General features: G+C 41.5%; 1 protein-coding gene and 2 long non-coding RNA genes across 6 annotated transcripts; 2 read left to right on the forward strand and 1 right to left on the reverse strand.

The window, feature by feature from the left end:
* Positions 1 to 5041: 5041 nt before the first annotated feature.
* Positions 5042 to 13311, reverse strand: LOC141755957 (uncharacterized). Its single transcript, XR_012591381.1, has 3 exons — positions 13293 to 13311; positions 12811 to 13202; positions 5042 to 5109 (listed from the first exon to the last, which is right to left on the reverse strand). It is a non-coding gene; the product is annotated as an uncharacterized LOC141755957 (long non-coding RNA).
* On the forward strand, positions 6169 to 27353 carry LOC141755946 (uncharacterized). 2 transcript variants are annotated; one of them, XM_074615311.1, is made up of 7 exons: positions 6169 to 6245; positions 7806 to 7821; positions 16781 to 17076; positions 25453 to 25749; positions 25880 to 25981; positions 26073 to 26104; positions 26245 to 27353. In XM_074615311.1, the coding sequence occupies exons 1-7, from the start codon at positions 6200 to 6202 to the stop codon at positions 26620 to 26622; spliced, it is 1167 nt and encodes a 388-aa protein (XP_074471412.1). In that variant the 5' UTR covers positions 6169 to 6199; the 3' UTR covers positions 26623 to 27353. The 2 variants fall into 2 exon arrangements, with proteins under 2 accessions (XP_074471412.1, XP_074471411.1); XM_074615310.1 differs by lacking the exons at positions 6169 to 6245; positions 7806 to 7821 and adding exons at positions 15296 to 15542; positions 16111 to 16288 and having other exon boundaries at positions 16759 to 17076.
* On the forward strand, positions 20258 to 22087 carry LOC141755953 (uncharacterized). Of its 3 annotated transcripts, XR_012591377.1 has the most exons (4): positions 20363 to 20430; positions 20495 to 20750; positions 21298 to 21475; positions 21951 to 22087. It is a non-coding gene; the product is annotated as an uncharacterized LOC141755953 (long non-coding RNA). The 3 variants fall into 3 exon arrangements; XR_012591376.1 differs by lacking the exon at positions 20495 to 20750 and having other exon boundaries at positions 20258 to 20398; XR_012591378.1 differs by lacking the exon at positions 20495 to 20750 and having other exon boundaries at positions 20258 to 20398; positions 21948 to 22079.
* Positions 27354 to 27763: the final 410 nt, after the last annotated feature.

Here is a 27763-nt window from a genome sequence, read left to right on the forward strand (position 1 = left end):
ACGCCGAGGCAGAACTCGTGGTCAGAGAGAGAAGGCTGAGGTTATTTCCGGGATTACGACGAGGCAGGTAAGTCAGAGACAGGTGATGTCGGCAACGGGAGATCAGTCCAAGAATTAGTACTGGAGAGTCTTCCATGGGGGCAAAGAACAATCTGGCAATGACTGAGTGAAACAGGGGCTTAAAGGGACTGTTTGTAAGAATCCTAAATGTGTTGTTAACAGCTTCACCTGTGTCCGTTAAGTCAACTAAAGTCAGCGTCCTGTTGCTGGCGCTTGTGCTCGCTCTACATAGACATGAAGGAGCATCACTCAACACAGTGAGGAGACACACGTCAGCTAAAAGCACAATATCACTCTATATTCCAGCTGCTTGGCAGTAATGTTAGCTGACCAGACCAAGGTCTCTCCATGAATCAATGCTGATCCTAGTGTTGGCTTTTCCCGCCTCAGCCTCCCGACCGCGGCCGGAGGGAACGGGGGAGACGATAACGTTTCTCTCTGCGGAGCCCCGTCACTTCACAAGACACGGGAAACCTCTGTTGGTCTGGAGGAGCTGCAGCAGTTATTTCTGCACAAACGTCCACTGAACATTCACTAGATATTCTCAGAGCTACTAACTCTTCTGTAGTGTGGAGTGAGCAGCATGCACGTGAGAGGTGGAGAGAGAGAGAGAGAAGGAGCACGGTGTGTGAGTGAAGGCAGGCAGAGGAGCAGAGGAGCAGAGGAGCAGAGACTCCGGTCCTGGAGACCAAAGCTACGGTCTCCCCCGCGTCCTCCGACGGAGCAGACTGTGACACTAAAGTGCATCAAATTAGGGAAGTAAAATGCTGTAAATAATGTTGCTTCATTGTGCTGAGACACAGGGAATGACTTAATGACTGTCTCCAACTTCTGTGACTTCAATTTTCCATGAATACATTTTGCTGAGTGAAATTGCTGTTCTCAGACTGAAGCATTCACTACCTGACAGAATGAACATATTAACGTACTCCCATGCTGTGTGGAGTGTGTACACACGGTGGTGTTTGAAGGATGCACACATACAGACACAGATACTGGAATGATCTCCCTGTATTGTTTGGATAACTTTGAGAGGCTGGGTGGTGGCCGATGATGGAGACTGGAACATTTAATCTGCATTAAAGGAACCGCATTAAGCTGGTTAATGTCCTATTTATCAGATCAATTTCAGTTTGTATATATTATCGATGAATCCTCCATGCACGCCAAAGTGACAGAGTCCCGCAAGGTTCTGTGCTTGGACCAATTCTATTCACTTTATATATGCTTTCTTTAGGCAATGTTATTAGGAAACGCTCCATAAACTTTGTTATGCAGATGATATCCAATTATATCTATCGATCAAGCCAGACGACACCAACCAGTTAACTCCAATCAGGACTCTCCTCTCTCAGAATACAGGACTCCTGTCTGTCCTCAGAGTAGAAAAGAAGTCAGCAGGCCAAAGGGCCTTTTCTTATCGAGCCCCTTTCCTCTGGAATAACCTCCCTAAAGACATCAGACAGTCTGAATCTGTGGAGGTCTTTCAATCCAAACTCAAAACCCATCTTTTTGCCCTGACTTTCAATTAGTTAGCTGGTTATTTTTTTTATGATTTGGCTGGTGTGTCGGTCTCAGTCTCAATGTATAATTTAAGTGTAGTAGTCCTGCTGACTTATCGTACGGCCGCCCACCCAGAGCCTTGGTTCTGCTCAAGGTTTCAACCCATTAAACAGAAGCTTTTCCTTGCCGCTGTCGCCCAAATATTTGCTCATGGGGGAATAATGTGTCCCTGTAAATTAAAGAGAACTGTCTAGACCTGCTCCATAAGAAAAGTGTCATGAGTTAACTTGTGTTGTCATTTGACGTTGACACAAATAGAATTGCCTCAAAATGGACTTTATCCTGTTTCACAAATAGTCTATCACTGAGAAACTCAACCACGAAAAGGAAGTTTCATCACCGGCTACGTCTCTGTAGGGGACACAAAAAGCCTCACAGATCATCGGCTGTTTCCAGAGAACACACAGAGAGAATGGCTCAACTGGGGTTAATCCTCATTTTTGCTGTGCTTCAGTTTGAAGGTAATTACTCAGATTTTTCTTTTATTATTTAAGTGTTTGTTTTTACAAAATGTAAACTTTCATTATTATCATTCTAGCCTGGAAAAATTAAACCAGCACATGAAACTAAAATATCTTTGGGTTCTTTTTTCTCAACCTTAAATGGGTGAAATCTGTCAATAACATTTTTAGTTTTGTCTTTTCAAGGGACAGTAAGAGGAATAACACCAGACTAAGTTATATATCTAAATAATATTGTTACACGGCTTTGTTGAATACTCGATTCTGATTGTTCAATCACAGCGTTCTATGGTCTGTTATTTCTTTATAACAGCTCTGATGTCGGACTCTGGCCGACCACATTTATGTAAAAATGATTAAGTAGCAGTGTAATAAGCGGGTTAATGTACAGTAAGCCGGTCATTGTTGTGAAATAAACCCCTTCAGGGAGATGCATTTATTTCACAACAACGACCGGCTCGCTGTACATTATCTCGTACTTACAGTGCGTCAGCCCTCGGTATGAGAGACTCTCTCTGGGTTTTCTCTCACATTAATCAGACAATATGCTTGTACACATCTCTTTTCAGTGTTCATCACTTTATATATATCATACATAACCACATTTACGTCATATTTACACTAAAGTCCGGTGTCTCCTGCTCCGCCTCTGCACTGTGATGCTCCACCCCAATGTACACGTTTATATACAGTCTATGTGAACACAGTGTCATCTAGTGGCGTTAAGGGAGAATTACATCTTCCTGCTACATGTCACAAGTTCAAATAGCCAGATTTAGCAGCCACTTTGATACGCTTGAGGAACCGTTATAGACTGTGAAAAAGAGACAATCAAATCAAATCAAATCAATTTATTTTTGTATAGCGTCAAATCCCAACAGAAGTTATCTCATGACGCTTTATCTATAGAGCAGGTCTATGACCGTACACCAGAGTTTAGAGACCCAACAGGATCCACCAAGCGCACTGTGGCCAGGAAAAACTCCCCGATTACTGGGAAGAAACCTGGAGCAGAACCGGGCGCAGGGCGGGCGGCCATCTGCCGAGACCGGCTGGGGGGATAGATAGATAGAGAGAGTAGAGAGAGGGAGAGAGAGGGGGAGAGAGAGAGAGAGAGAGAGAGAGAGAGAGAGAGAGAGAGAGAGAGAGAGAGGAGAGAGAGGGAGGGAGAGAGAGAGAGAGAGAGAGAGAGAGAGAGAGAGAGAGAGAGAGAGAGAGAGAGAGAGAGAGAGAGAGAGAGAGAGAGAGAGAGAGAGAGAGAGAGAGAGAGAGAGAGAGAGAGAGAGAGAGAGAGAGAGAGAGAGAGAGAGAGAGAGACACACACACACACACACACACACACACACACACACACAAAATAGTAGCCTAGCAGCTGTAATAGCTAATACAAGTAGGACTGGTAACACAAAACCAATAGTGGTGGATGGAAAGAGTGATAATACAACTATCGGAATTGATGTCATTGGGTCGTCCCCAGACGGGCTTTCAAGTGGAGTTTCCAGCTGTCTCAGTCCACCATACATCTGGCTAGCTCGCCAGCACTGTCCAATAATTGTATAGGAAAAGAAAAGAAAAGCAATACGTTATTTTAAATTCTTTCTGCTGAAGTCTACATTCAAGATACTTTTTAAAACAAGTAAAGAAATAAAGTGAGGTGCAAAAAAAGGATTGTGGTAGAGCATCCATAGCAGAGGAAAGTCCAATTCTCAAAACTTGTCATGAATACTTTAAAGTGCCGACATATCAGCACGATGTAGACGGTCTCAACGGCAGAAAAATGGTTAAATTGTTTTCTAAATCCAGCAACTTGTGCTTTCTTTTAAACTCATTCCATCTGACTGAATATTCAAATTGTGTGTGTTTTATATTATGTATGCATTTAACTCACACTATGCACATTATAATACATAAATAGGATAACATCAGCTGAATTGAAATTGAACATTGTGACCTGTTGGGAAATGTGCTTATTTGCTTTCCTGAAATCCTCAGTTATAATTAAACATTTACTGTATAACTACAGATAACTGTGTAGATCGTCACATAAAAAAATCATCAGTGGAAGATGCTGATGGACTGTGGTGTTTTTTTGTTATAAAGCCCACGATTCACTAATTAACTGAGACAGACTCTCATATAATCACAACCACTAGATGGCGGAGGGGGACACGTTCCCGACCTGTGGTTGCAAATATAAAAACCCAGTTCAGAACTGGACAATCTTTTTGATTCATCTGTTTAGTCTCCATGCAGATGATTTCTATGTGTAATTTGTCATTTCTTACAGAACATGTGTTCTTTTCTTTCCAGCAGGCATCAGTGGACAAAACATCTATCTCTATAAGAGACCTGGATAAGATGTCATTCTGCCCTGTGCCACTGCATCACCCTCTGACCCAACATGCTCCAGCGTTTCATGGCTTCACAACAGAGATCTATTTCCGACTTTCTTTGAGGCTGAGAATGGAAATGTTACAGAGAGCTCAGCTCGAGCTGACAGACTGAGCGTGGACACTAACTGCTCTTTGGTCATTAACATCATCACTGCTGAGGATGTTGGTCTCTACACCTGTGGGCAGGGGGGCAGGGTTAATCAGGATGCATCTGTATATCTAAGTGTTCTTACAGGTGAGTCTCATTTCCATGAAAAGTCTTTGATGTTATCAAAAGACAATTCTACTTTAATCTAAAAATGTTGCGTTGTAGAGAGGAGCCAATCTTTTACTGTTTCTTTGACTCGTTTATTGAAACACCACTGAAAGGTCATGACTCCACCTTCATATTTCAACAATAGGAAGATGAATAGAAACTTGTCAGGGTCTTGTCGTCAGGTCACCAACTTTAACAGTTATCTCTTGTTTTCTCTCAGTCTCTCCATCTCCACCAGACGCTGATCCAAACAGGGACGGTGAAGTCACATTAAAGTGCTCTCTGATTACAGAGAGCGTCCTCCATGTTTGTAACCAGCAGACCATCCGCTGGTTGAATGAAACAGGAACTGTGCTGCGTGGTGATGGTGTCAAGGCTATTATCTTTGAATGTGTCTCTAATCTGACTGTGAAGCGTCAGAGTGGCCACAACAGGAAATACACCTGCCAGTTTGTTGTTGGCAACATTACAGAGATAGAGGCTGACTACACACCTGACTTCACAGGTAGGATGACATACACTGCTCAAAAGAATGAAGGGAACACTTAATCATCCCAGTATAACACCGTCATCAGTTAAACTTCAGGGATATCAATCTGTCCATTTAGGAAGCACCAGTGATTGGGAATCACTTTCAGCTGCTTTGATGAAATAGTGAAAGTGACCACAGGTGCGATGGAGAGGCAACAGCAAGACAACCCCCACACAGGGAATGGTTCTGCATGTGGTGGTCACAGACAGTTGCTCTCTCCTCATCCTTCCTGACCGGTTCTTCTCTAGTTCTGTGTTCTGCTGGTGTCCTCGTCACTACTTGTAGCATGAGGCGGTACCTGCAGCCCAATCAGGTTGCACAGGTAGTGGTACCTCCAGCAGGCTACTGGTGTGCATGTTTCTGACCAAACTGTCAGAAACAGACTCCATGAGGGTGGCATGAGGGCCCGACGTCCTTCAGTGGGACCTGTGCTCACAGCCCAGCACCGTGCAGCTCCATTGGCATTCAACAGAGAACACCTGAATTGGCAGGTCTGCCATTTGCATATAATTATATGATGCCAACACAGTGTTGATCAAGCAGAATGTGTGTTTTTAGAAAATGACCCCAGGTAATTACTGCAACTGACTAAAGTGCATCAAATTAAAGAAGTAAAATGCTGTAAATAACGTTGCTCTTCAACACCGCCCGCCCACAACTTCTTCAGACACTCTTTAAGTGTGACTTAATTCTTCCATGAATACATCTTGCTGAGTTTGCTATTTTTACACTGATATATATTATATATATATATATATATATATATATATATATATATATATATATATATATATATATATACTGATGCTGTTTCACAAATAGTTTTTACTCAGAGACTCAACCACAAAAAGGAAGTTTCATCACCGGCTACGTCTCTGTACCTGACACAAAAAGCCTCACATATCAGCGCCTGTTTGCAGAGAACACACAGAGAATGGCTCGACTGGAATTAATCCTCATTTTTTTGCTTCAGTTTGAAGGTAATTACTCAGATTTTTCTTTTGTTGTTTAAGTGTTTATCTTTTTATATCTTTCAGTATTATCATTATAGTCCGGAGAAATTAAACCAGCACAGGACACTAAAATATCTTTGGATTCTTTTTTTTCATCCTTAAATTGATGAATTATATCAATAGAATAACAGATAATGTATTGTCTAGTGCATTAACAACCCTCTCCAGCCTGTCTTATAACAGTCGTTGGCTTTTCACTGGACAGTGGAGCTGAAAATAGGCCTGTAGCCCAACATACACTAGTTCCTGCTGCTTGCTAAAAAAACTACAATGCCGAGCTGTTTTAGGAAATCGCTGTGCCTTTTCAAAAAGGATGTATGTTACATGTTTTCAAAGATTAACGTCTCCAGTAGGAACCAGTGGGCTTGGGGCTGAGATCCACAGACAGGGTAGGGAAGATGGAAGACAACGAGAGACAGACACATTTTGAGTTTTGTCTTTTCAAGGGACAGTAAGAGCAATAACACTACAATCGGTTAAATGTCTAAATAAGTCAGCTTTCAGTGTGAGAGATTCTCACTGGCGTTTCTCTCAAGTGAAGTTCATCACTCGATATATCATGCAAAACAACAGTTTACATGATATTTACCCCTAAAGTCAGGTGTCTCATTGATGAACAAGAATGGGGGGTTTCCATCTCCTGCTCCGCCTCTGCACTGTGATGCTCCACCCCAATGTACCCGTTTATATACAGTCTATGTGAACACCAGAAGGGACAGCGCCATCTAGTGGCGTTAAGGGAGAATTACAACATCTTCCTGCTACATGCCACAAGTTCAAATAGATAGATTTAGCAAAATAAAGCAATAAGTATCTCAAATGTGGACTTCAGCAGAAAGAATTTAAAATAAGTAAAGAAACACAGTGAATACTTTAAAGTGCCGACATATCAGCACGATGTAGACGGTCTCAACGGCAGAAAAATGGTTAGATTGTTTTCTAAATCCAGCAACTTGTGCTTTCTTTTAAACTCAATCCATCTGACTGAATATTCAAATTGTGTTCGTCTTATATTATGTATGCATTTAACTCACACTATGCACATGATAATACATGTTCATATATAAAACATAGCATTAGAAGAATTAACCCAAAATACTCAATAACAACAGAAGTATTTCTTTAAAGGAACAGAGTGACATTTTAGGTAATGTGCTGCTTTCTTGCAAAGAGTTATTGCTCTTCTCCTATATGCTCGTATCTGTACATTTAAAAAAGGGAAAAGCTTAGCTTGGCTTAGCATAAAGACTGGTGAAAAACAGCATCTTCATCTTGTTTATTTAATTATTTAAGAAGTTGTGGTTACGTGCCAAACTATTTCTCGGCGTGGGGGTAGGCTTCCTGGAGTCTTTTCGTCACAGCGAGGTTGCCGGGAAACCACCAGTTTATTGTGATTAGCTGTGTGTTTCAGCAATAAAAGTCTTTGAGAATGAAATCAAAGAAAAGAAAAAAATCATCAAAGTCATTATCCAATATTTTTGTAAATTGTCACTAACAAAACAAGGTGTTTTGTTCTTTTCTTTCCAGCTGGCATCAGTCGAAAGTTAATCTACAGAAGACTTGGAGAAGATGCCATTCTGCCCTGTGCCACTGCGTCATCCTCTAACCCAGGGGTCTCAAACTCGCGGCCCGCGGGCCAATTGCGGCCCGCAAGACGATATTTTGTGGCCCCCACCTTGATATGAAAGTTTAATGTTAGTGCGGCCCGCAAATTTTTAAAAAAAAAAATTTTTTATAAAGTTTTTTTTTTGGGGGCATTTTTTCATTTTTATTGACAGGACAGTGGATAGAGTCTTGGAAAGGGGGGAGAGAGAGAGTGGATGCGGAAAGGGCCACAGGCCGGATTCGAACCCGAGCCGCCGCGGTCAGGACCAAGTCTTGTTACATGGGCGCCCGCTCTACCAACTGAGCTAACCAGGCGCCCTCGGCCCGCGAGTTTTATGTGAATGGCAGTTTGCCGTTGAAGGTCCCTTTGTTGCGCGAGCCCGAGCTGAACGAACCTACCAATCACAGTGGGGTATATGGCTCCCGGGGACGGGCAATCGGCCGGGCTTGATGCAAGCAGAGAAACATTTCACAACAACTATGGCAGCGCCCGTGTAACATCGCATAAACTCGATTAAAGCTTGATTTATACTTCTGCGTTGAATCGACGCCGTAGCCTGACGTGCACCTCTCCAGAAATGTAACTACACGTCGCGGCGACGCAGACCGCAACAGCTGTGATTGGTCCAGTCTCTCAGCGATGCTGAGCGGCCAGGACCAAGTTCTACTTCTCTCTGCCTCCATCTTTTCAATGTTTGTTCACACAAATCCACTCAGATATATTTTCTCTTTTCGGCGTTGCAGTAATATCAGTAAAAGTTCTGTGGTTCAACAGTTATTAGCTCCAACTCCCTCAGTTTCTGTTTGTAGTACAAGAAGAAGAAGGAAACTCATAGAGACGCCGCCGCCAACTAGCGGTTTGGTGGTGTAATTGCAGAGCAACACAAACACAGCAGGCACAACTTTATTGCGGAGTGACACCAAGTGGAATGAATATATATCTTGTCTTTTTCAAAGCCTGCAGTGAAGAGAAAGGTTGGTGACGAGCACAGACAATTTCAGGAAAAGTGGGAGACGCAATAGAGGCCATGTTCAGAAGAACCGTTCATGTTCTTCAATGTTCCGTTCATGTTCAGGACAGTTCATGTTCAGAAGAACCCATTCAAGTTAAAGAACTGTTAATAATGACGTTTGAGAAGATTGTTGTTTTTTTAACAAAGCTTTTTTTGTGGAATACCTGATGTGGCCCAGCCTCACCCAGACTCTGCCTCCAGCGGCCCCCAGGTAAATTGAGTTTGAGACCACTGCTCTAACCGAACATGCTCCAATGTTTTATGGCTTTACAACAGAGATCGATCTCCGGCTCTCACTGAGGTTGAGAATGGAAATGTTAGAGAGAGCTCAGCTCGAGCTGACAGACTGAGAGTGGACACTAACTGCTCTTTGGTCATTAACATCATCACTGCTGAGGATGCTGGTCTCTACACCTGTCGGCAGGGGGGCAGGGTTGATCAGTATGTATATCTAAGTGTTCTGACAGGTGAGTCTCATTTCCATGAAAAGTCATTTAGATCATCAAAAGGGAATTCTGCTTTTGGCACCTTTTGAGTAGGGGTGGGGGAAATAATTGATTCATCTATGTGTCGCGATTTTTTTCAACAATTACTAAATAGATGTTTTAATGCTAGAATCGATATATCTGCTTCATCTGAGTCTATGTGGAGGTAGAAGGAAGTTACCGCTTTTATTGTGGTAGTCTTGAGTAACGTTATGTGAGTATCTGTTCCGTATCCGTCAACCAAAACAAACCTCAGCGAGCCGAAGCGAGAAAGTAGAAATAAATCGTAATATCGAAATGCAATTCTTGCAGAATCACGATATTTAAAAATCGTAATACATATCGAATCGGCACCAGAGTATTGTGATGGCATCGAATCAAGAGATAGGTGTACCGTCCCAGCCCCAATTCTGAGGGTAATTAACACTGTGGCCTTTTCCCAAACCGATCCCTCCTACACTCTACATAAGGAGTTAACAACAGCCATCATTCATCCAGGCATCATGGGGACACTAGCGCTGGGACGATACACCTATCCCCTGATTCAATAACATCACCATACCTGGGTGCTGATTCGATATGTATTGTGATTTTTAAGTATTGTGATTTGATATTCAGATTTATTGTGATTGTTGTTAACTTGTTTAAAACTAGACCTTGGAGGGAACAAGTTGAATCATCCACTTCTAGGGACTTTAACTTTGTAAAATCTCTAAATGAATCCAGTAAGAATGTTTGATTTTCAGCATGTCTGTAGTCAGAGATGTCCTGAAGTCAAATATATCAGGATCATTGGCAGGAATTATTTGTTACATTTTTAATCCAGCAACCCAGAAATCAAAGAATAAAGACATTTCCCTCACAGATTAGTGGGATTTTATTTTTAATCTATAAGGGACATGTAATGTTTATACTTCTGGTGAATATAATCCATCAGTCTTATTTCCATAGATGTATTTAGTATCTACAGTTCCCTTTGTTAACACCTTATTGTGAAAACCAGACGTAGTCCCACGTGTCTACTTCCTCTAACTTCTCCAAGGTGGTCTCTAGCTCTCCCGTCAGCTCCGTTCTCTTTATCCATCCATGGTCAGCTCCATCAGGGCCGTTTCAATGCAGAGAACAGACATGTCAGTATCTGGGTGCTCTACAGTCGTAGCGTCGGCCCATTTGACGGAGACGAGAGCGACGGCCGGCTCCAACGCCACGTTACCTCCATACCATAACGTTACCACCATACCATAACGTTACCTCCATACCATAACGTTACCACCATACCATAACGTTACCTCCATACCATAACGTTACCTCCATACCATGGAGGTAATAACATTACCACCATACCATAACGTTACCTCCATACCATAACGTTACCACCACACCATAACGTTACCTCCATACCATAACGTTACCGCCATACCATAATGTTACCTCCATACCATAACGTTACCTCCATACCATAACGTTACCTCCATACCATAACGTTACCTCCATACCATAACGTTTCCACCACACCATAACGTTACCTCCATACCATAACGTTACCTCCATACCATAACGTTACCTCCATACCATAACGTTACCTCCATACCATAACGTTACCTCCATACCATAACGTTACCACCATACCATAACGTTACCTCCATACCTTAACGTTACCACCATACCATAACGTTACCACCATACCATAACGTTACCTCCATACCATAACGTTACCTCCATACCATAACGTTACCTCCATACCATAACGTTACCACCATACCATAACGTTACCTCCATACCTTAACGTTACCACCATACCATAACGTTACCACCATACCATAACGTTACCTCCATACCATAACGTTTCCACCACACCATAACGTTACCTCCATACCATAACGTTTCCACCACACCATAACGTTACCTCCATACCATAACGTTACCTCCATACCATAACGTTACCTCCATACCATAACGTTACCTCCATACCATAACGTTACCACCATACCATAACGTTACCTCCATACCTTAACGTTACCACCATACCATAACGTTACCTCCATACCATAACGTTACCTCCACACCATAACGTTACCTCCATACCATAACGTTACCTCCATACCATAACGTTACCTCCATACCATAATGTTACCTCCATACCATAACGTTACCACCATACCATAACGTTACCTCCATACCTTAACGTTACCTCCATACCATAACGTTACCTCCATACCATAACGTTACCTCCATACCATAACGTTACCTCCATACCATAACGTTTCCACCACACCATAACGTTACCTCCATACCATAACGTTACCTCCATACCATAACGTTACCACCATACCATAACGTTACCTCCATACCTTAACGTTACCTCCATACCATAACGTTACCACCATACCATAACGTTACCACCATACCATAACGTTACCACCATACCATAACGTTACCTCCATACCATAACGTTACCACCATACCATAACGTTTCCTGTCCGTGACAGAGTGAGCATGCAGCTTTAGCTCTGCTCTGTCTAGCTCTGCTTTTCCTGTCAATGTGTGAAACCCAAAGTGTTTCCATCCTTTACTGGATGTGTAGTGTTTACCACGCTGGATTTAACATGGGAGGGTGCAGGTCGTTTCCACGACGACCCTCCAGCGTTTTAGACTCTCTGAGGTTTGTTTTGGTTGACGGATACGGAAAGGATATGACGTCACGTTACTCAGACTACCACAATAAAAGCGGTAACTTCCTTCTACCTCCACATAGACTCAGATGAAGCAGATATATTGATTCTGGTGTTAAAACATCTATTTAGAAACTGTAAAAAAAAATAAAAATGGCCATACCTACACATACACTTTGGAAGCACTATTTAGCCTCCTTCCCGACATGCAGGTTTGACATGGTTGGTACAAATGGATTCTAGTTTCAACTGAGGCCAGGACCTTCAGTTTAAGTTTAAAACCGCTACAACCTCTGAAAGACAGAATAGCAGCCGGGCTGCCGGTGGACCGTCAGATCTTTAAGAGGTTAATTAAAAATCTATACAGTATCACAAAACATAATATCGTGATTCTCGTGTATCAGTATTTTCTTACACCGCTGAAAGGTCTTGTTTCCTTTTGGTTCATGTTTTAACTCAGTAAAACAATGATGACAGAAGATAGATAGAAACTTCAATACAGAGTCTTGTACTGTAGTAAAGTTACTAACTTAAAATAAAAGAAATGTTTATGCTGAGTTAACAGTTATCTCTTGTTTTCTCTCAGTCTCTCCATCTCCACCAGACGCTGATCCAAACAGGGACGATGAAGTCACATTAGAGTGCTCTCTGTTGACACACAGCGACCTCCGTCCTTGTCGACTGAACAGCATCCGCTGGTTGAATGAAACAGGAACTGTGCTGCATGGTGATGGTGTCGAGTACAGTTCCCTCAGACAGATGAAATGTGTCTCTAGTCTGACTGTGAAGCGTCAGAGTGGCCACTACAGGAAATACACCTGCCAGCTGGTTAATGAACAGAACAATGTAGAGAGACAGGCTGACTACACACCTGACTTCACAGGTAAGATAACATATAATCAGAGAGAACCATCTAATCCAGGTGAGATAATATGCAGCCCACCAGATACAAAGCTTCTCCTCTTGGTTCCTCAAAGGTGGGAGGATTAATACTGTATTTATTAATTTATTAACAGACGTGTGTTCAACAGATCCCACAGGTTGGTCTCCTCTGAGCTACGTCATGTTGGCTCTGCGTATTGCAGGACTGATCCTAATGATCGTCATCACCGCTCTTCTCATCAGACACACATGTGAGGACATTCAGATCTTAATTTGGTAAAACTGGTTTATATACGTCACAGAATGTTAATGCTATTTTTACATTTGTTATTTCTTTTCCAGGGAACAAAAAAGCACTTGATAATGACAACGAAGTGAGTAAAAATAATAATCATAATAATCTGTACCTTTTTAATCTGAGTCTGTTGTTCCTTCTGTGACCACAGAGGCTGCAGTCTCTCTGGTTCGTTTCACCAAAAACATGTTTCAGAATCTCATGTGTTGTGTTTCACAGGTAGAGAACGATGGCGACGTCCAGTACGAAAATGTGGAAGCACGTGGAAGTCCTGCTGCTGCTACTGCTGCTGCTGCTGATGATGCTGCTGATGCTGCTGCTGATGCTGCTGCTGCTCAACTGCACTGATCAACAACTGCAGCTCATCAGAAAGTCAAATATCATCATTTCTCACTTGTGATCAAAGCTTTGAGTTAAAACGATTGCTTTATATTTTGAACTTATTGCAGTTCTGCAGATCATTTTATCCTCATTTAGCTAATAGTTTTGATTTGATGGCACATGTACTGTATACTTCAGCCTCCGCGCTCTCATCAACCCAGCAGCAGCAAACAGCTCTACGTTATTTCCCTCAACAGGTGGTGGAGACCAAAAGCAGAGCTAAAAGAGCGTGAATTCATCAGGTGGATGCAACTTGAATGGGAAGCTGGTCTGCTGCTATATTTGCTTTTTATTTGGCTCAAAGAAGTCAAATGCTTTCTGTTGAACTAAACACTTTCTTTTACTGTTTATTTTTGTCTCATATATAAATGTGTTGATCGTCTGACATCAGTCCTGGGCGTTTGACTGTATACAGTAGCTCCCCGGTGATTGGCCACTTCCTCGCTGTTATGAACATGATCGTGTAGCTTTTACAGATTACAGTGTAGTTAACCCATCAGCAGAGGTACTCACCAATATTCCTGAATCGCTGAATCCTTTCACAATACTCAGAGGACATATTTTATTCACTTCTGTGTAATAACACGTGGGACATACTGTATAGAGCTGAGTGTTTTGGTATGACTGTGTCCATGTGTACCTGCTGTAGGCTACAAAGATCTTCTGTTGTAATAAACTTTTATACTCTGTAAGGACAACTGAGGCTCATGTAGTTTGTTCTATTGTTCATCAAAGAAGTGAAGATTGACACACGTGTTCATTCTGTAAATACTGCCAAGACTTTCTACAGTTTAACAACACATAAAAAGCCTGTGTGACCTTATTTCAGTCTTTTGTCAAGAAGTGAGTAAAGTAAACTCCTATATGCTGTTCACATTTGTATTATGTTGCAACACAACATAATATCTCAATTGATATACCATAATATATAATAACAATATCTTATTTCACCAGTTGATGCTGTTGGTCAACTGGAGAACAAGCTGTTAAAACAACACAAAGAAGATCCACTAGATGGCAGGAGAGGACTTTACAACCACAGAGAGAGTTTCCCAGAGATTACGAGGCACACCTGAATGTATAGTGGTACCTGGTGAAAGAAAACATATTCATAACTTACATTTGTTTAATTCAGTATTTGCTGTTTCAATGCAACCGCTGCAGCTTCCTCGCCCTCCATTTACACCAGTTTGAAATAGTTTGGTGACTCCTCCCTTTCTGCTGCTGTAACATGCCTCTTACATGTCACATTAGATACAACATTTCAGCTTTAATAAATTGATAGTCGTTAGGTGTACATATTTGTGTTATTTTCATATTTTAATGTGGTTCTTATATATATATATATATAATATGTAATACTACAGTATCCAAGGTAACCATGGAGCTATAAAAGCTCATCACTGGGGGAGCAAGTCAGACCGGGTTTATATCTCCCAGGTGAGTGTGTAGATTTTAATCTGTAAATATGAATGTATAGTCTACAGTATGTATAATGTATAGTCTAAGAGACCGGGCTTATATCTCCCAGGTGAATGGGTGAACAGGTGAACGGGTGAACAGGTGAACAGGTGAACAGGTGAACAGGTGAACAGGTCAACAGGTCAACAGGTCAACAGGTCAACAGGTCAACAGGTCAACAGGTGAACAGGTCAACAGGTCAACAGTTGAACAGGTGAACAGGTGTCCTGAAGTGCTTGTTAGCAAATAAATCCATCTTGAATAGACATCGGAGCCGTCTGCGGTTCGTTGGAGTGTTACGTTAACCGTCAGCCGTCGGTCTACAGTCAAACACAACGCAGAGACTGTCGGCTGCCACCGCTATCAGCGGTACAGAACAACGTTAACGGGGCCGTTATGAACTGTGTATAGAAGTAAACTGAAGAAAGACCTCCCGGTACGCTACGGAGCAAAGAGGGCGACCGTTGAGGGTGAGAAATGTCCAGCGTTCCTCACTCAACGTTTTGACTACAACATCCGGGTACTTTGAGTGCATACTGCATTTTACCACACATCTCAGTGTGAACACACTTGTGCACTCAAAATAGCATGTTGTTATTCTGTGTTTGGTTCCTGACCAGACATGGAACTTCCTCTTTTGATTACATCACTGAAATGACAACATTTCTATGTAACTGTGGGGCAACGTAGAACTAAACGTTAGGTTTGATTCAGTAGAAAAACTGTTAATTAATCATGGAGTTTGTGTGTTTTAATATATTAGGCCGGGGGTTGGACCGGCCTACTGGAGGCTTTTTGAGTTCACAACGTCTTGACATTTGGAGATATTTGAGGAAACCTGTGTTGAGTCATTTACTTTAAATGTACATTCAATCATTTAAACCACTGAATCCGTTCTATTTGAGTCATTCTGCTCAAGACGTTTATCAAAACCAGGAAGTCAAATGCTCTTAAAATGGCATTTCTTTATAATTAACGTGACACAACTGCAGTTCACTTAGAAGTGATGTAACTGTAACTCTCTGGAACTTGCAACAGGCTGAGAGGGTGAAGCTGTTTCTCAAGTCAGTAAGTCAACCACAAAGAGGAATCAGCACCATCACATACAGATCTGTTAGCAGAGAAGAAAAAGCTCACACAACGTCCGTCTGCTGACAGAGAATGGACACGAAATGTCTCCTGGAATTAATCCTTATTTTTGTGCTTCAGTTTGAAGGTAAGTCTGTTTTCTTATTCCTTAATCATTAACATAATTAATACCTTTTCTTTACTATTAGATAAATGTTAGTATACAGTGTATATATATATATATATATATATATATATATATACTTCAGCATATGCAACTGTCAAGGACAGAAAGGTTGACAAAAGTAATGATCAGTCTGTTCGCTCTCTGCTAATGTGATATAATATTAAAGTATTTACGTTATGAATTGATGCTGCTATAATACAGGTGCACACAAAACAAAGACAGTAACATCAGATGTGCAGATTTTATTTGATCAGAGTCTGAACCTTTATCTATTCTTAACGTCTGTGTGGTGCTTTTAGCTGTATTAATCTCCCAAAGAGCCCAGAATTCACTAATTAACTGAGACCTAAATGAAAATGACTGTCTCCATGCAGATGATTTTTATGTGTAATTTGTCATTTCTTACAGAACATGTGTTCTTTTCTTTCCAGCAGGCATCAGTGGAGAGTTCAGCTATCTCTATAACAGACCTGGAGAAGATGTCATTCTGCCCTGTGCCACTGCATCACCCTCTGATCCAACATGCTCCAACGTTAAATGGCTTTACAACAGAGATCAATCTCTGACTCTCATTGTGGTTGAGAAAGGAAATGTTAGACAGAGCTCAGCTCGAGCTGACAGACTGAGCGTGGAGACTAACTGCTCTTTGGTCATTAACAACATCAATGCTGAGGATGTTGGTTTCTACACCTGTCGGCAGGGGAGCAGCATTAATCAGGATGCATTTGTATTTCTAAGTGTTCTGACAGGTGAGTCTCATTTCCATTAAAAGTCATTTAGATCATCAAAAGGGAATTCTACTTTTGGCACCTTTTGAGTAGGGGTGGGAAAAATCTATTCACCTTTGTATTGTGATTTTTTTTATTTTTTATAATTTTTTTACGATTTCTAAATAGATGTTTTAATGCCAGAATCGATATATTTGCTTCATATGAGTCTATGTGGTGGTAGAAGGAAGTCACCGCTTTAATGGTATGGAGGTAACGTGGCGGTGGAGCCGGCCGTCGCTCTCGTCTCCGTGGTCAAATGGGCCGATGCTACGACTGTAGAGCACCCAGATACTGACATTTGTGTTCTCTGCATTGAAACGGCCCCGATGGAGCTGACCATGGATGGATAAAGAGAACGGAGCTGACGGGAGAGCTAGAGACCACCTTGGAGAAGTTACAGGAAGTAGACACGTGGGACTACGTCCACTTTTCAAAATAAGGTGTTAACAAAGGGAACTGTAGATATACAAAAAAATAAGTATATATATTTAAATACACACACGTGTATACTTCGTCTAACTTCTCCAAGGGGATCTCTATCTCTACTCAGACTACAACAATAAAAGCAGTAACTTCCTTTTACCTCCACATAGACTCAAATGAAGCAAATATATCGATTTTGGCATTAAAACATCTATTTAGAAATTGTAAAAAGTAAAAAAAATCACGATACATTACACATACACTTTGGAAGCACTATTTAGCCTCCTTCCCGACATATCGATACAGTATCGCAAAACATAATATCGTGATTCTCGTGTATCGATATTTTCTTACACCACTGAAAGGTCTTGTTTCCTTTTGGTTCATGTTTTAACTCAGTAAAACAATGATGACAGAAGATGGATAGAAACTTCAATACAGAGTCTTGTACTGTAGTAAAGTTGATCACTTTTTGGAAGATGTGAAAAAAAATGTTTTATGCTGAGTTAACAGTTATCTCTTGTTTTCTCTCAGTCTCTCCATCTCCACCAGACGCTGATCCAAGGATGGACGGTGAAGTCACATTAGAGTGCTCTCTGTTGACACACAGCGACCTCCGTCCTTGTCAAAAGAACAGCTTCCGCTGGTTGGATGAAACAGGAGCTGTGCTGCATGGTGAAGGTGTCAAGTACAGTTTCCTCGGACAGATGAAATGTGTCTCTAGTCTGACTGTGAAGCGTCAGAGTGGCCACAACAGGAAATACACCTGCCAGTTTATTGATAAGCAGAACAATGTAGAGAGACAGGCTGACTACACACCTGACTTCACAGGTGGGATAACATCTAATCCAGGTGAGATAATATGCAGCCCACCAGATACAAAGCTTCTCCTCTTGGTTCCTCAAAGGTGGGAGGATTAATACTGTATTTATTAATTTATTAACAGACGTGTGTTCAACAGATCCCACAGGTTGGTTTCCTCTGAGCTACGTCATGTTGGCTCTGCGTATTGCAGGACTGATCCTAATGATCGTCATCACCGCTCTTCTCATCAGACACACATGTGAGGACATTCAGATCCTAATTTGGTAAAACTGGTTTATATACGTCACAGAATGTTAATGCTATTTTTACATTTGTTATTTCTTTTCCAGGGAACAAAAAAACACTTGATAATGACAACGAAGTGAGTAAAAATAATAATCATAATAATCTGTACCTTTTTAATCTGAGTCTGTTGTTCCTTCTGTGACCACAGAGGCTGCAGTCTCTCTGGTTCGTTTCACCAAAAACATGTTTCAGAATCTCATGTGTTGTGTTTCACAGGTAGAGAACGATGGTGTCCAGTATGAAAATGTGGAAGCACGTGGAAGTCCTGCTGCTGCTACTACTACTACTGCTCAACTGCACTGATCAACAACTGCAGCTCATCAGAAAGTCAAATATCATCATTTCTCACTTGTGATCAAAGCTTTGAGTTAAAACGATTGCTTTATATTTTGAACTTATTGCAGTTCTGCAGATCATTTTATCCTCATTTAGCTAACAGTTTTGATTTGATGGCACATGTACTGTATACTTCAGCCTCCGCGCTCTCATCAACCCAGCAGCAGCAAACAGCTCTACGTTATTTCCCTCAATAGGTGGTGGAGACCAAAAGCAGAGCTAAAAGAGCGTGAATTCATCAGGTGGATGCAACTTGAATGGGAAGCTGGTCTGCTGCTATATTTGCTTTTTATTTGGCTCAAAGAAGTCAAATGCTTTCTGTTGAACTAAACACTTTCTTTTACTGTTTATTTTTGTCTCATATATAAATGTGTTGATCGTCTGACATCAGTCCTGGGCGTTTGACTGTATACAGTAGCTCCCCGGTGATTGGCCACTTCCTCGCTGTTATGAACATGATTGTGTAGCTATTACAGATTACAGTGTAGTTAACCCATCAGCAGAGGTACTCACCAATATTCCTGAATCGCTGAATCTTTTCACAATACTCAGAGGACATATTTTATTCACTTCTGTGTAATAACACGTGGGACATACTGTATAGAGCTGAGTGTTTTGGTATGACTGTGTCCATGTGTACCTGCTGTAGGCTACAAAGATCTTCTGTTGTAATAAACTTTTATACTCTGTAAGGACAACTGAGGCTCATGTAGTTTGTTCTATTGTTCATCAAAGAAGTGAAGATTGACACACGTGTTCATTCTGTAAATACTGCCAAGACTTTCTACAGTTTAACAACACATAAAAAGCCTGTGTGACCTTATTTCAGTCTTTTGTCAAGAAGTGAGTAAAGTAAACTCCTATATGCTGTTCACATTTGTATTATGTTGCAACACAACATAATATCTCAATTTATATACCATAATATATAATAACAATATCTTATTTCACCAGTTGATGCTGTTGGTCAACTGGAGAACAAGCTGTTAAAACAACACAAAGAAGATCCACTAGATGGCAGGAGAGGACTTTACAACCACAGAGAGAGTTTCCCAGAGATTACGAGGCACACCTGAATGTATAGTGGTACCTGGTGAAAGAAAACACATTCATAACTTACATTTGTTTAATTCAGTATTTGCTGTTTCAATGCAACCGCTGCAGCTTCCTCGCCCTCCATTTACACCAGTTTGAAATAGTTTGGTGACTCCTCCCTTTCTGCTGCTGTAACATGCCTCTTACATGTCACATTAGATACAACATTTCAGCTTTAATAAATTGATAGTCGTTAGGTGTACATATTTGTGTTATTTTCATATTTTAATGTGATTCTTTTATATATAATATGTAATACTACAGTATCCAAGGTAACCATGGAGCTATAAAAGCTCATCACTGGGGGAGCAAGTCAGACCGGGTTTATATCTCCCAGGTGAACAGGTGAACGGGTGAACGGGTGAACAGGTGAACAGGTGAACAGGTGAACAGGTGAACAGGTGAACAGGTCAACAGGTCAACAGGTCAACAGGTGAACAGGTGTCCCGGAGTGCTTGTAAGCAAATAAATCCATCTTGAATAGACATCGGAGCCGTCTGCGGTTCGTTGGAGTGTTACGTTAACCGTCAGCCGTCGGTCTACAGTCAAACACAACGCAGAGACTGTCGGCTGCCACCGCTATCAGCGGTACAGAACAACGTTAACGGGGCCGTTATGAACTGTGTATAGAAGTAAACTGAAGAAAGACCTCCCGGTACACTACGGAGCAAAGAGGGCGACCGTTGAGGGTGAGAAATGTCCAGCGTTCCTCACTCAACGTTTTGACTACAACATCCGGGTACTTTGAGTGCATACTGCATTTTACCACACATCTCAGTGTGAACACACTTGTGCACTCAAAATAGCATGTTGTTATTCTGTGTTTGGTTCCTGACCAGACATGGAACTTCCTCTTTTGATTACATCACTGAAATGACAACATTTCTATGTTACTGTGGGGCAACGTAGAACTAAACGTTAGGTTTGATTCAGTAGAAAAACTGTTAATTAATCATGGAGTTTGTGTGTTTTAATATATTAGGCCGGAGGTTGGACCGGCCTACTGGAGGCTTTTTGAGTTCACAACGTCTTGACATTTGGAGATATTTGAGGAAACCTGTGTTGAGTCAAGTTACTTTAAATGTACATTCAATCATTTAAACCACTGAATCCGTTCTATTTGAGTCATTCTGCTCAAGACGTTTATCAAAACAAGGAAGTAAAATGCTCTTAAAATGGCATTTCTTTATAATTAACGTGACACAACTGCAGTTCACATAGAAGTGATAGCAACAGGCTGAGAGGGTGAAGCTGTTTCTCAAGTCAGTAAGTCAACCACAAAGAGGAATCAGCACCATCACATACAGATCTGTTAGCAGAGAAGAAAAAGCTCACACAACGTCCGTCTGCTGACAGAGAATGGACACGAAATGTCTCCTGGAATTAATCCTTATTTTTGTGCTTCAGTTTGAAGGTAAGCCTCTGATTTCTTATTCCTTAATCATTAACATAATTAATACTTTTTCTTTACTATTAGATAAATGTTAGTATACAGTGTATATATATATATATATATATATATATATATATATACTTCAGCATATGCAACTGTCAAGGACAGAAAGGTTGACAAAAGTAATGATCAGTCTGTTCGCTCTCTGCTAATGTGATATAATATTAAAGTATTTACGTTATGAATTGATGCTGCTATAATACAGGTGCACACAAAACAAAGACAGTAACATCAGATGTGCAGATTTTATTTGATCTGAGTCTGAACCTTTATCTATTCTTAACGTCTGTGCTGCTTTTAGCTGTATTAATCTCCCAAAGAGCCCAGAATTCACTATTTAACTGAGACCTAAATGAAAATGACTGTCTCCATGCAGATGATTTTTATGTGTAATTTGTCATTTCTTACAGAACATGTGTTCTTTTCTTTCCAGCAGGCATCAGTGGAGGAGATATCTATCTCTATAACAGACCTGGAGAAGATGCCATTCTGCCCTGTGCCACTGCATCACCCTCTGATCCAACATGCTCCAACGTTAAATGGCTTTACGACAGAGATCTATCTCTGACTCTCATTGAGGTTCAGAATGGAAATGTTAGAGAGAGCTCAGCTTGAGCTGACAGACTGAGCGTGGACACTAACTGCTCTTTGGTCATTAACATCATCACTGCTGAGGATGTTGGTCTCTACACCTGTCGGCAGGGGGGCAGGGTTGATCAGTATGTATATCTAAGTGTTCTGACAGGTGAGTCTCATTTCCATGAAAAGTCATTTAGATCATCAAAAGGGAATTCTGCTTTTGGCACCTTTTGAGTAGGGGTGGGGGAAATAATTGATTCATCTATGTGTCGCGATTTTTTTCAACGATTTCTAAATAGATGTTTTAATGCCTGAATCAATATATCTGCTTCATCTGAGTCTATGTGGTGGTAGAAGGAAGTTACCGCTTTTATTGTGGTAGTCTTGAGTAACGTTATGTGAGTATCTGTTCCGTATCCGTCAACCAAAACAAACCTCAGCGAGCCGAAACGAGAAAGTAGAAATAAATCGTAATATCGAAATGCAAGTCTTGCAGAATCACAATATTTAAAAATCGTAATACATATCGAATCGGCACCAGAGTATTGTGATGGCATCGAATCAAGAGATAGGTGTACCGTCCCAGCCCCAATTCTGAGGGTAATTAACACTGTGGCCTTTTCCCAAACCGATCCCTCCTACACTCTACATAAGGAGTTAACAACAGCCATCATTCATCCAGGCATCATGGGGACACTAGCGCTGGGACGATACACCTATCCCCTGATTCAATAACATCACCATACCTGGGTGCTGATTCAATATGTATTGTGATTTTTAAGTATTGTGATTTGATATTCAGATTTATTGTGATTGTTGTTAACTTGTTTAACACTAGACCTTGGAGGGAACAAGTTGAATCATCCACTTCTCGAGACTTTAACTTTGTAAAATCTCTAAATGAATCCAGTAGAATGTTTGATTTTCAGCATGTCTGTAGTCAGAGATGTCCTGAAGTCAAATATATCAGGATCATTGGCAGGAATTATTGATTACATTTATTATCCAGCAACCCAGAAATCAAAGAATAAAGACATTTCCCTCACAGATTAGTGGGATTTTATTTTTAATTTATAATGTTTTATACTTCTGATGAATATAATCCATCAGTCTGATTTCCATAGATGTATTTAGTATCTTCAGTTCCCTTTGTTAACACCTTATTTTGAAAAGCTGACGTAGTCCCACGTGTCTACTTCCTCTAACTTCTCCAAGGTGGTCTCTAGCTCTCCCGTCAGCTCCGTTCTCTTTATCCATCCATGGTCAGCTCCATCGGGGCCGTTTCAATGCAGAGAACACAAATGTCAGTATCTGGGTGCTCTACAGTCGTAGCATCGGCCCATTTGACCACGGAGACGAGAGCGACGGCCGGCTCGACCGCCACGTTACCACCATACCATAACATTACCACCATACCATAACGTTACCGCCATACCATAACGTTACCGCCATACCATAACGTTACCTCCATACCATAACGTTACCACCATACCATAACATTACCACCATACCATAACGTTACCTCCATACCATAACGTTACCGCCATACCATAACGTTACCTCCATACCATAACGTTACCGCCATACCATAACGTTACCACCATACCATAACGTTACCTCCATACCATAACGTTACCGCCATACCATAACGTTACCACCATACCATAACGTTACCTCCATACCATAACGTTACCACCATACCATAACGTTACCTCCATACCATAACGTTACCTCCATACCATAACGTTACCACCATACCATAACGTTACTTCCATACCATAACGTTACCTCCATACCATAACGTTACCTCCATACCATAACGTTACCTCCATACCATAACGTTACCGCCATACCATAACGTTGCCTCCATACCATAACGTTACCTCCACACCATAACGTTACCTCCATACCATAACGTTACCTCCACACCATAACGTTACCGCCATACCATAACGTTACCTCCATACCATAACGTTACCTCCATACCATAACGTTACCTCCACACCATAACGTTACCTCCATACCATAACGTTACCTCCATACCATAACGTTACCTCCATACCATAACGTTACCGCCATACCATAACGTTGCCTCCATACCATAACATTACCTCCACAACATAACGTTACCTCCATACCATAACGTTACCTCCACACCATAACGTTACCGCCATACCATAACGTTACCTCCATACCATAACGTTACCTCCATACCATAACGTTACCTCCACACCATAACGTTACCTCCATACCATAACGTTACCTCCACACCATAACGTTACCGCCATACCATAACGTTACCTCCATACCATAACGTTACCTCCATACCATAACGTTACCACCATACCATAACGTTACCTCCATACCATAACGTTACCACCATACCATAACGTTACCACCATACCATAACATTACCTCCATACCATAACGTTACCGCCATACCATAACGTTACCTCCATACCATAACGTTACCTCCATACCATAACGTTGCCTCCATACCATAACGTTACCTCCACACCATAACGTTACCTCCATACCATAACGTTACCTCCACACCATAACGTTACCTCCATACCATAACGTTTCCTGTCCGTGACAGAGTGAGCATGCAGCTTTAGCTCTGCTCTGTCTAGCTCTGCTTTTCCTGTCAATGTGTGAAACCCAAAGTGTTTCCATCCTTTACTGGATGTGTAGTGTTTACCACGCTGGATTTAACATGTGAGGGTGCAGGTCGTTTCCACGACGACCCTCCAACGTTTTAGACTCTCTGAGGTTTGTTTTGGTTGACGGATACGGAAAGGATATGACGTCACGTTACTCAGACTACCACAATAAAAGCAGTAACTTCCTTCTACCTCCACATAGACTCAGATGAAGCAAATAGATCCATTCCATCTATTTAGAAATCGTAGAAAAAAAAAAAAGAATCGCGATACCTACACATACACTTTGGAAGCACTATTTAGCCTCCTTCCCGACATGCAGGTTTGACATGGTTGGTACCAATGGATTCTAGTTTCAACTGAGGCCAGGACCTTCAGTTTAAGTTTAAAACCGCTACAACCTCTGAAAGACAGAATAGCAGCCGGGCTGCCGGTGGACCGTCAGATTTTTAAGAGGTTAATTAAAAATCAATACAGTATCACAAAACATAATATCGTGATTCTCGTGTATCAGTATTTTCTTACACCGCTGAAAGGTCTTGTTTCCTTTTGGTTCATGTTTTAACTCAGTAAAACAATGATGACAGAAGATAGATAGAAACTTCAATACAGAGTCTTGTACTGTAGTAAAGTTACTAACTTAAAATAAAAGAAATGTTTATGCTGAGTTAACAGTTATCTCTTGTTTTCTCTCAGTCTCTCCATCTCCACCAGACGCTGATCCAAACAGGGACGATGAAGTCACATTAGAGTGCTCTCTGTTGACACACAGCGACCTCCGTCCTTGTCGACTGAACAGCATCCGCTGGTTGGATGAGACAGGAGCTGTGCTGCATGGTGATGGTGTCGAGTACAGTTCCCTCAGACAGAGGAAATGTGTCTCTAGTCTGACTGTGAAGCGTCAGAGTGGCCACAACAGGAAATACACCTGCCAGCTGGTTAATGAACAGAACAATGTAGAGATACAGGCTGACTACACACCTGACTTCACAGGTGGGATAACATATAATCCAGGTGAGATAATATGCAGCCCACCAGATACAAAGCTTCTCCTCTTGGTTCCTCAAAGGTGGGAGGATTAATACTGTATTTATTAATTTATTAACAGACGTGTGTTCAACAGATCCCACAGGTTGGTCTCCTCTGAGCTACGTCATGTTGGCTCTGCGTATTGCAGGACTGATCCTAATGATCGTCATCACCGCTCTTCTCATCAGACACACATGTGAGGACATTCAGATCCTAATTTGGTAAAACTGGTTTATATACGTCACAGAATGTTAATGCTATTTTTACATTTGTTATTTCTTTTCCAGGGAACAAAAAAGCACTTGATAATGACAACGAAGTGAGTAAAAATAATAATCATAATAATCTGTACCTTTTTAATCTGAGTCTGTTGTTCCTTCTGTGACCACAGAGGCTGCAGTCTCTCTGGTTCGTTTCACCAAAAACATGTTTCAGAATCTCATGTGTTGTGTTTCACAGGTAGAGAACGATGGTGACGTCCAGTACGAAAATGTGGAAGCACGTGGAAGTCCTGCTGCTGCTGCTCCTGCTGCTGCTGCTGCTGCTGCTGCTCCTGCTGCTGCTGCTGCTGCTGCTCCTGCTGCTGCTGCTCCTCCTGCTGCTGCTGCTGCTCCTGCTGCTGCTGCTGCTGCTGCTCCTGCTGCTGCTGCTCCTGCTGCTGCTGCTGCTCCTGCTGCTGCTGCTGCTCCTGCTGCTGCTGCTCCTGCTGCTGCTGCTCCTCCTGCTGCTGCTGCTGCTCCTGCTGCTGCTGCTGCTGCTGCTGCTCCTGCTGCTGCTCCTGCTGCTGCTGCTGCTGCTGCTCCTGCTGCTGCTGCTGCTGCTGCTCAACTGCACTGATCAACAACTGCAGCTCATCAGAAAGTCAAATATCATCATTTCTCACTTGTGATCAAAGCTTTGAGTTAAAACGATTGCTTTATATTTTGAACTTATTGCAGTTCTGCAGATCATTTTATCCTCATTTAGCTAATAGTTTTGATTTGATGGCACATGTACTGTATACTTCAGCCTCTGCGCTCTCATCAACCCAGCAGCAGCAAACAGCTCTACGTTATTTCCCTCAATAGGTGGTGGAGACCAAAAGCAGAGCTAAAAGAGCGTGAATTCATCAGGTGGATGCAACTTGAATGGGAAGCTGGTCTGCTGCTATATTTGCTTTTTATTTGGCTCAAAGAAGTCAAATGCTTTCTGTTGAACTAAACACTTTCTTTTACTGTTTATTTTTGTCTCATATATAAATGTGTTGATCGTCTGACATCAGTCCTGGGCGTTTGACTGTATACAGTAGCTCCCCGGTGATTGGCCACTTCCTCGCTGTTATGAACATGATCGTGTAGCTTTTACAGATTACAGTGTAGTTAACCCATCAGCAGAGGTACTCACCAATATTCCTGAATCGCTGAATCCTTTCACAATACTCAGAGGACATATTTTATTCACTTCTGTGTAATAACACGTGGGACATACTGTATAGAGCTGAGTGTTTTGGTATGACTGTGTCCATGTGTACCTGCTGTAGGCTACAAAGATCTTCTGTTGTAATAAACTTTTATACTCTGTAAGGACAACTGAGGCTCATGTAGTTTGTTCTATTGTTCATCAAAGAAGTGAAGATTGACACACGTGTTCATTCTGTAAATACTGCCAAGACTTTCTACAGTTTAACAACACATAAAAAGCCTGTGTGACCTTATTTCAGTCTTTTGTCAAGAAGTGAGTAAAGTAAACTCCTATATGCTGTTCACATTTGTATTATGTTGCAACACAACATAATATCTCAATTTATATACCATAATATATAATAACAATATCTTATTTCACCAGTTGATGCTGTTGGTCAACTGGAGAACAAGCTGTTAAAACAACACAAAGAAGATCCACTAGATGGCAGGAGAGGACTTTACAACCACAGAGAGAGTTTCCCAGAGATTACGAGGCACACCTGAATGTATAGTGGTACCTGGTGAAAGAAAACACA

The sequence above is a fragment of the Sebastes fasciatus genome, chromosome 18 (genome assembly GCF_043250625.1).
Source record: "Sebastes fasciatus isolate fSebFas1 chromosome 18, fSebFas1.pri, whole genome shotgun sequence".
NCBI lineage: Eukaryota > Metazoa > Chordata > Actinopteri > Perciformes > Sebastidae > Sebastes > Sebastes fasciatus.

Bases quoted from the DNA above. Each gene is read 5' to 3' on its own strand.
- LOC141755946 (XM_074615310.1), top strand. From the start codon at position 16,234: ATGGACACGAAATGTCTCCTGGAATTAATCCTTATTTTTGTGCTTCAG. The intron at 17,077-25,452 runs GTGAGTCTCATT...GTTTTCTCTCAG, and splicing joins ATTTCTAAGTGTTCTGACAG to TCTCTCCATCTCCACCAGAC. The intron at 25,750-25,879 runs GTGGGATAACAT...TGTGTTCAACAG, and splicing joins CTACACACCTGACTTCACAG to ATCCCACAGGTTGGTCTCCT.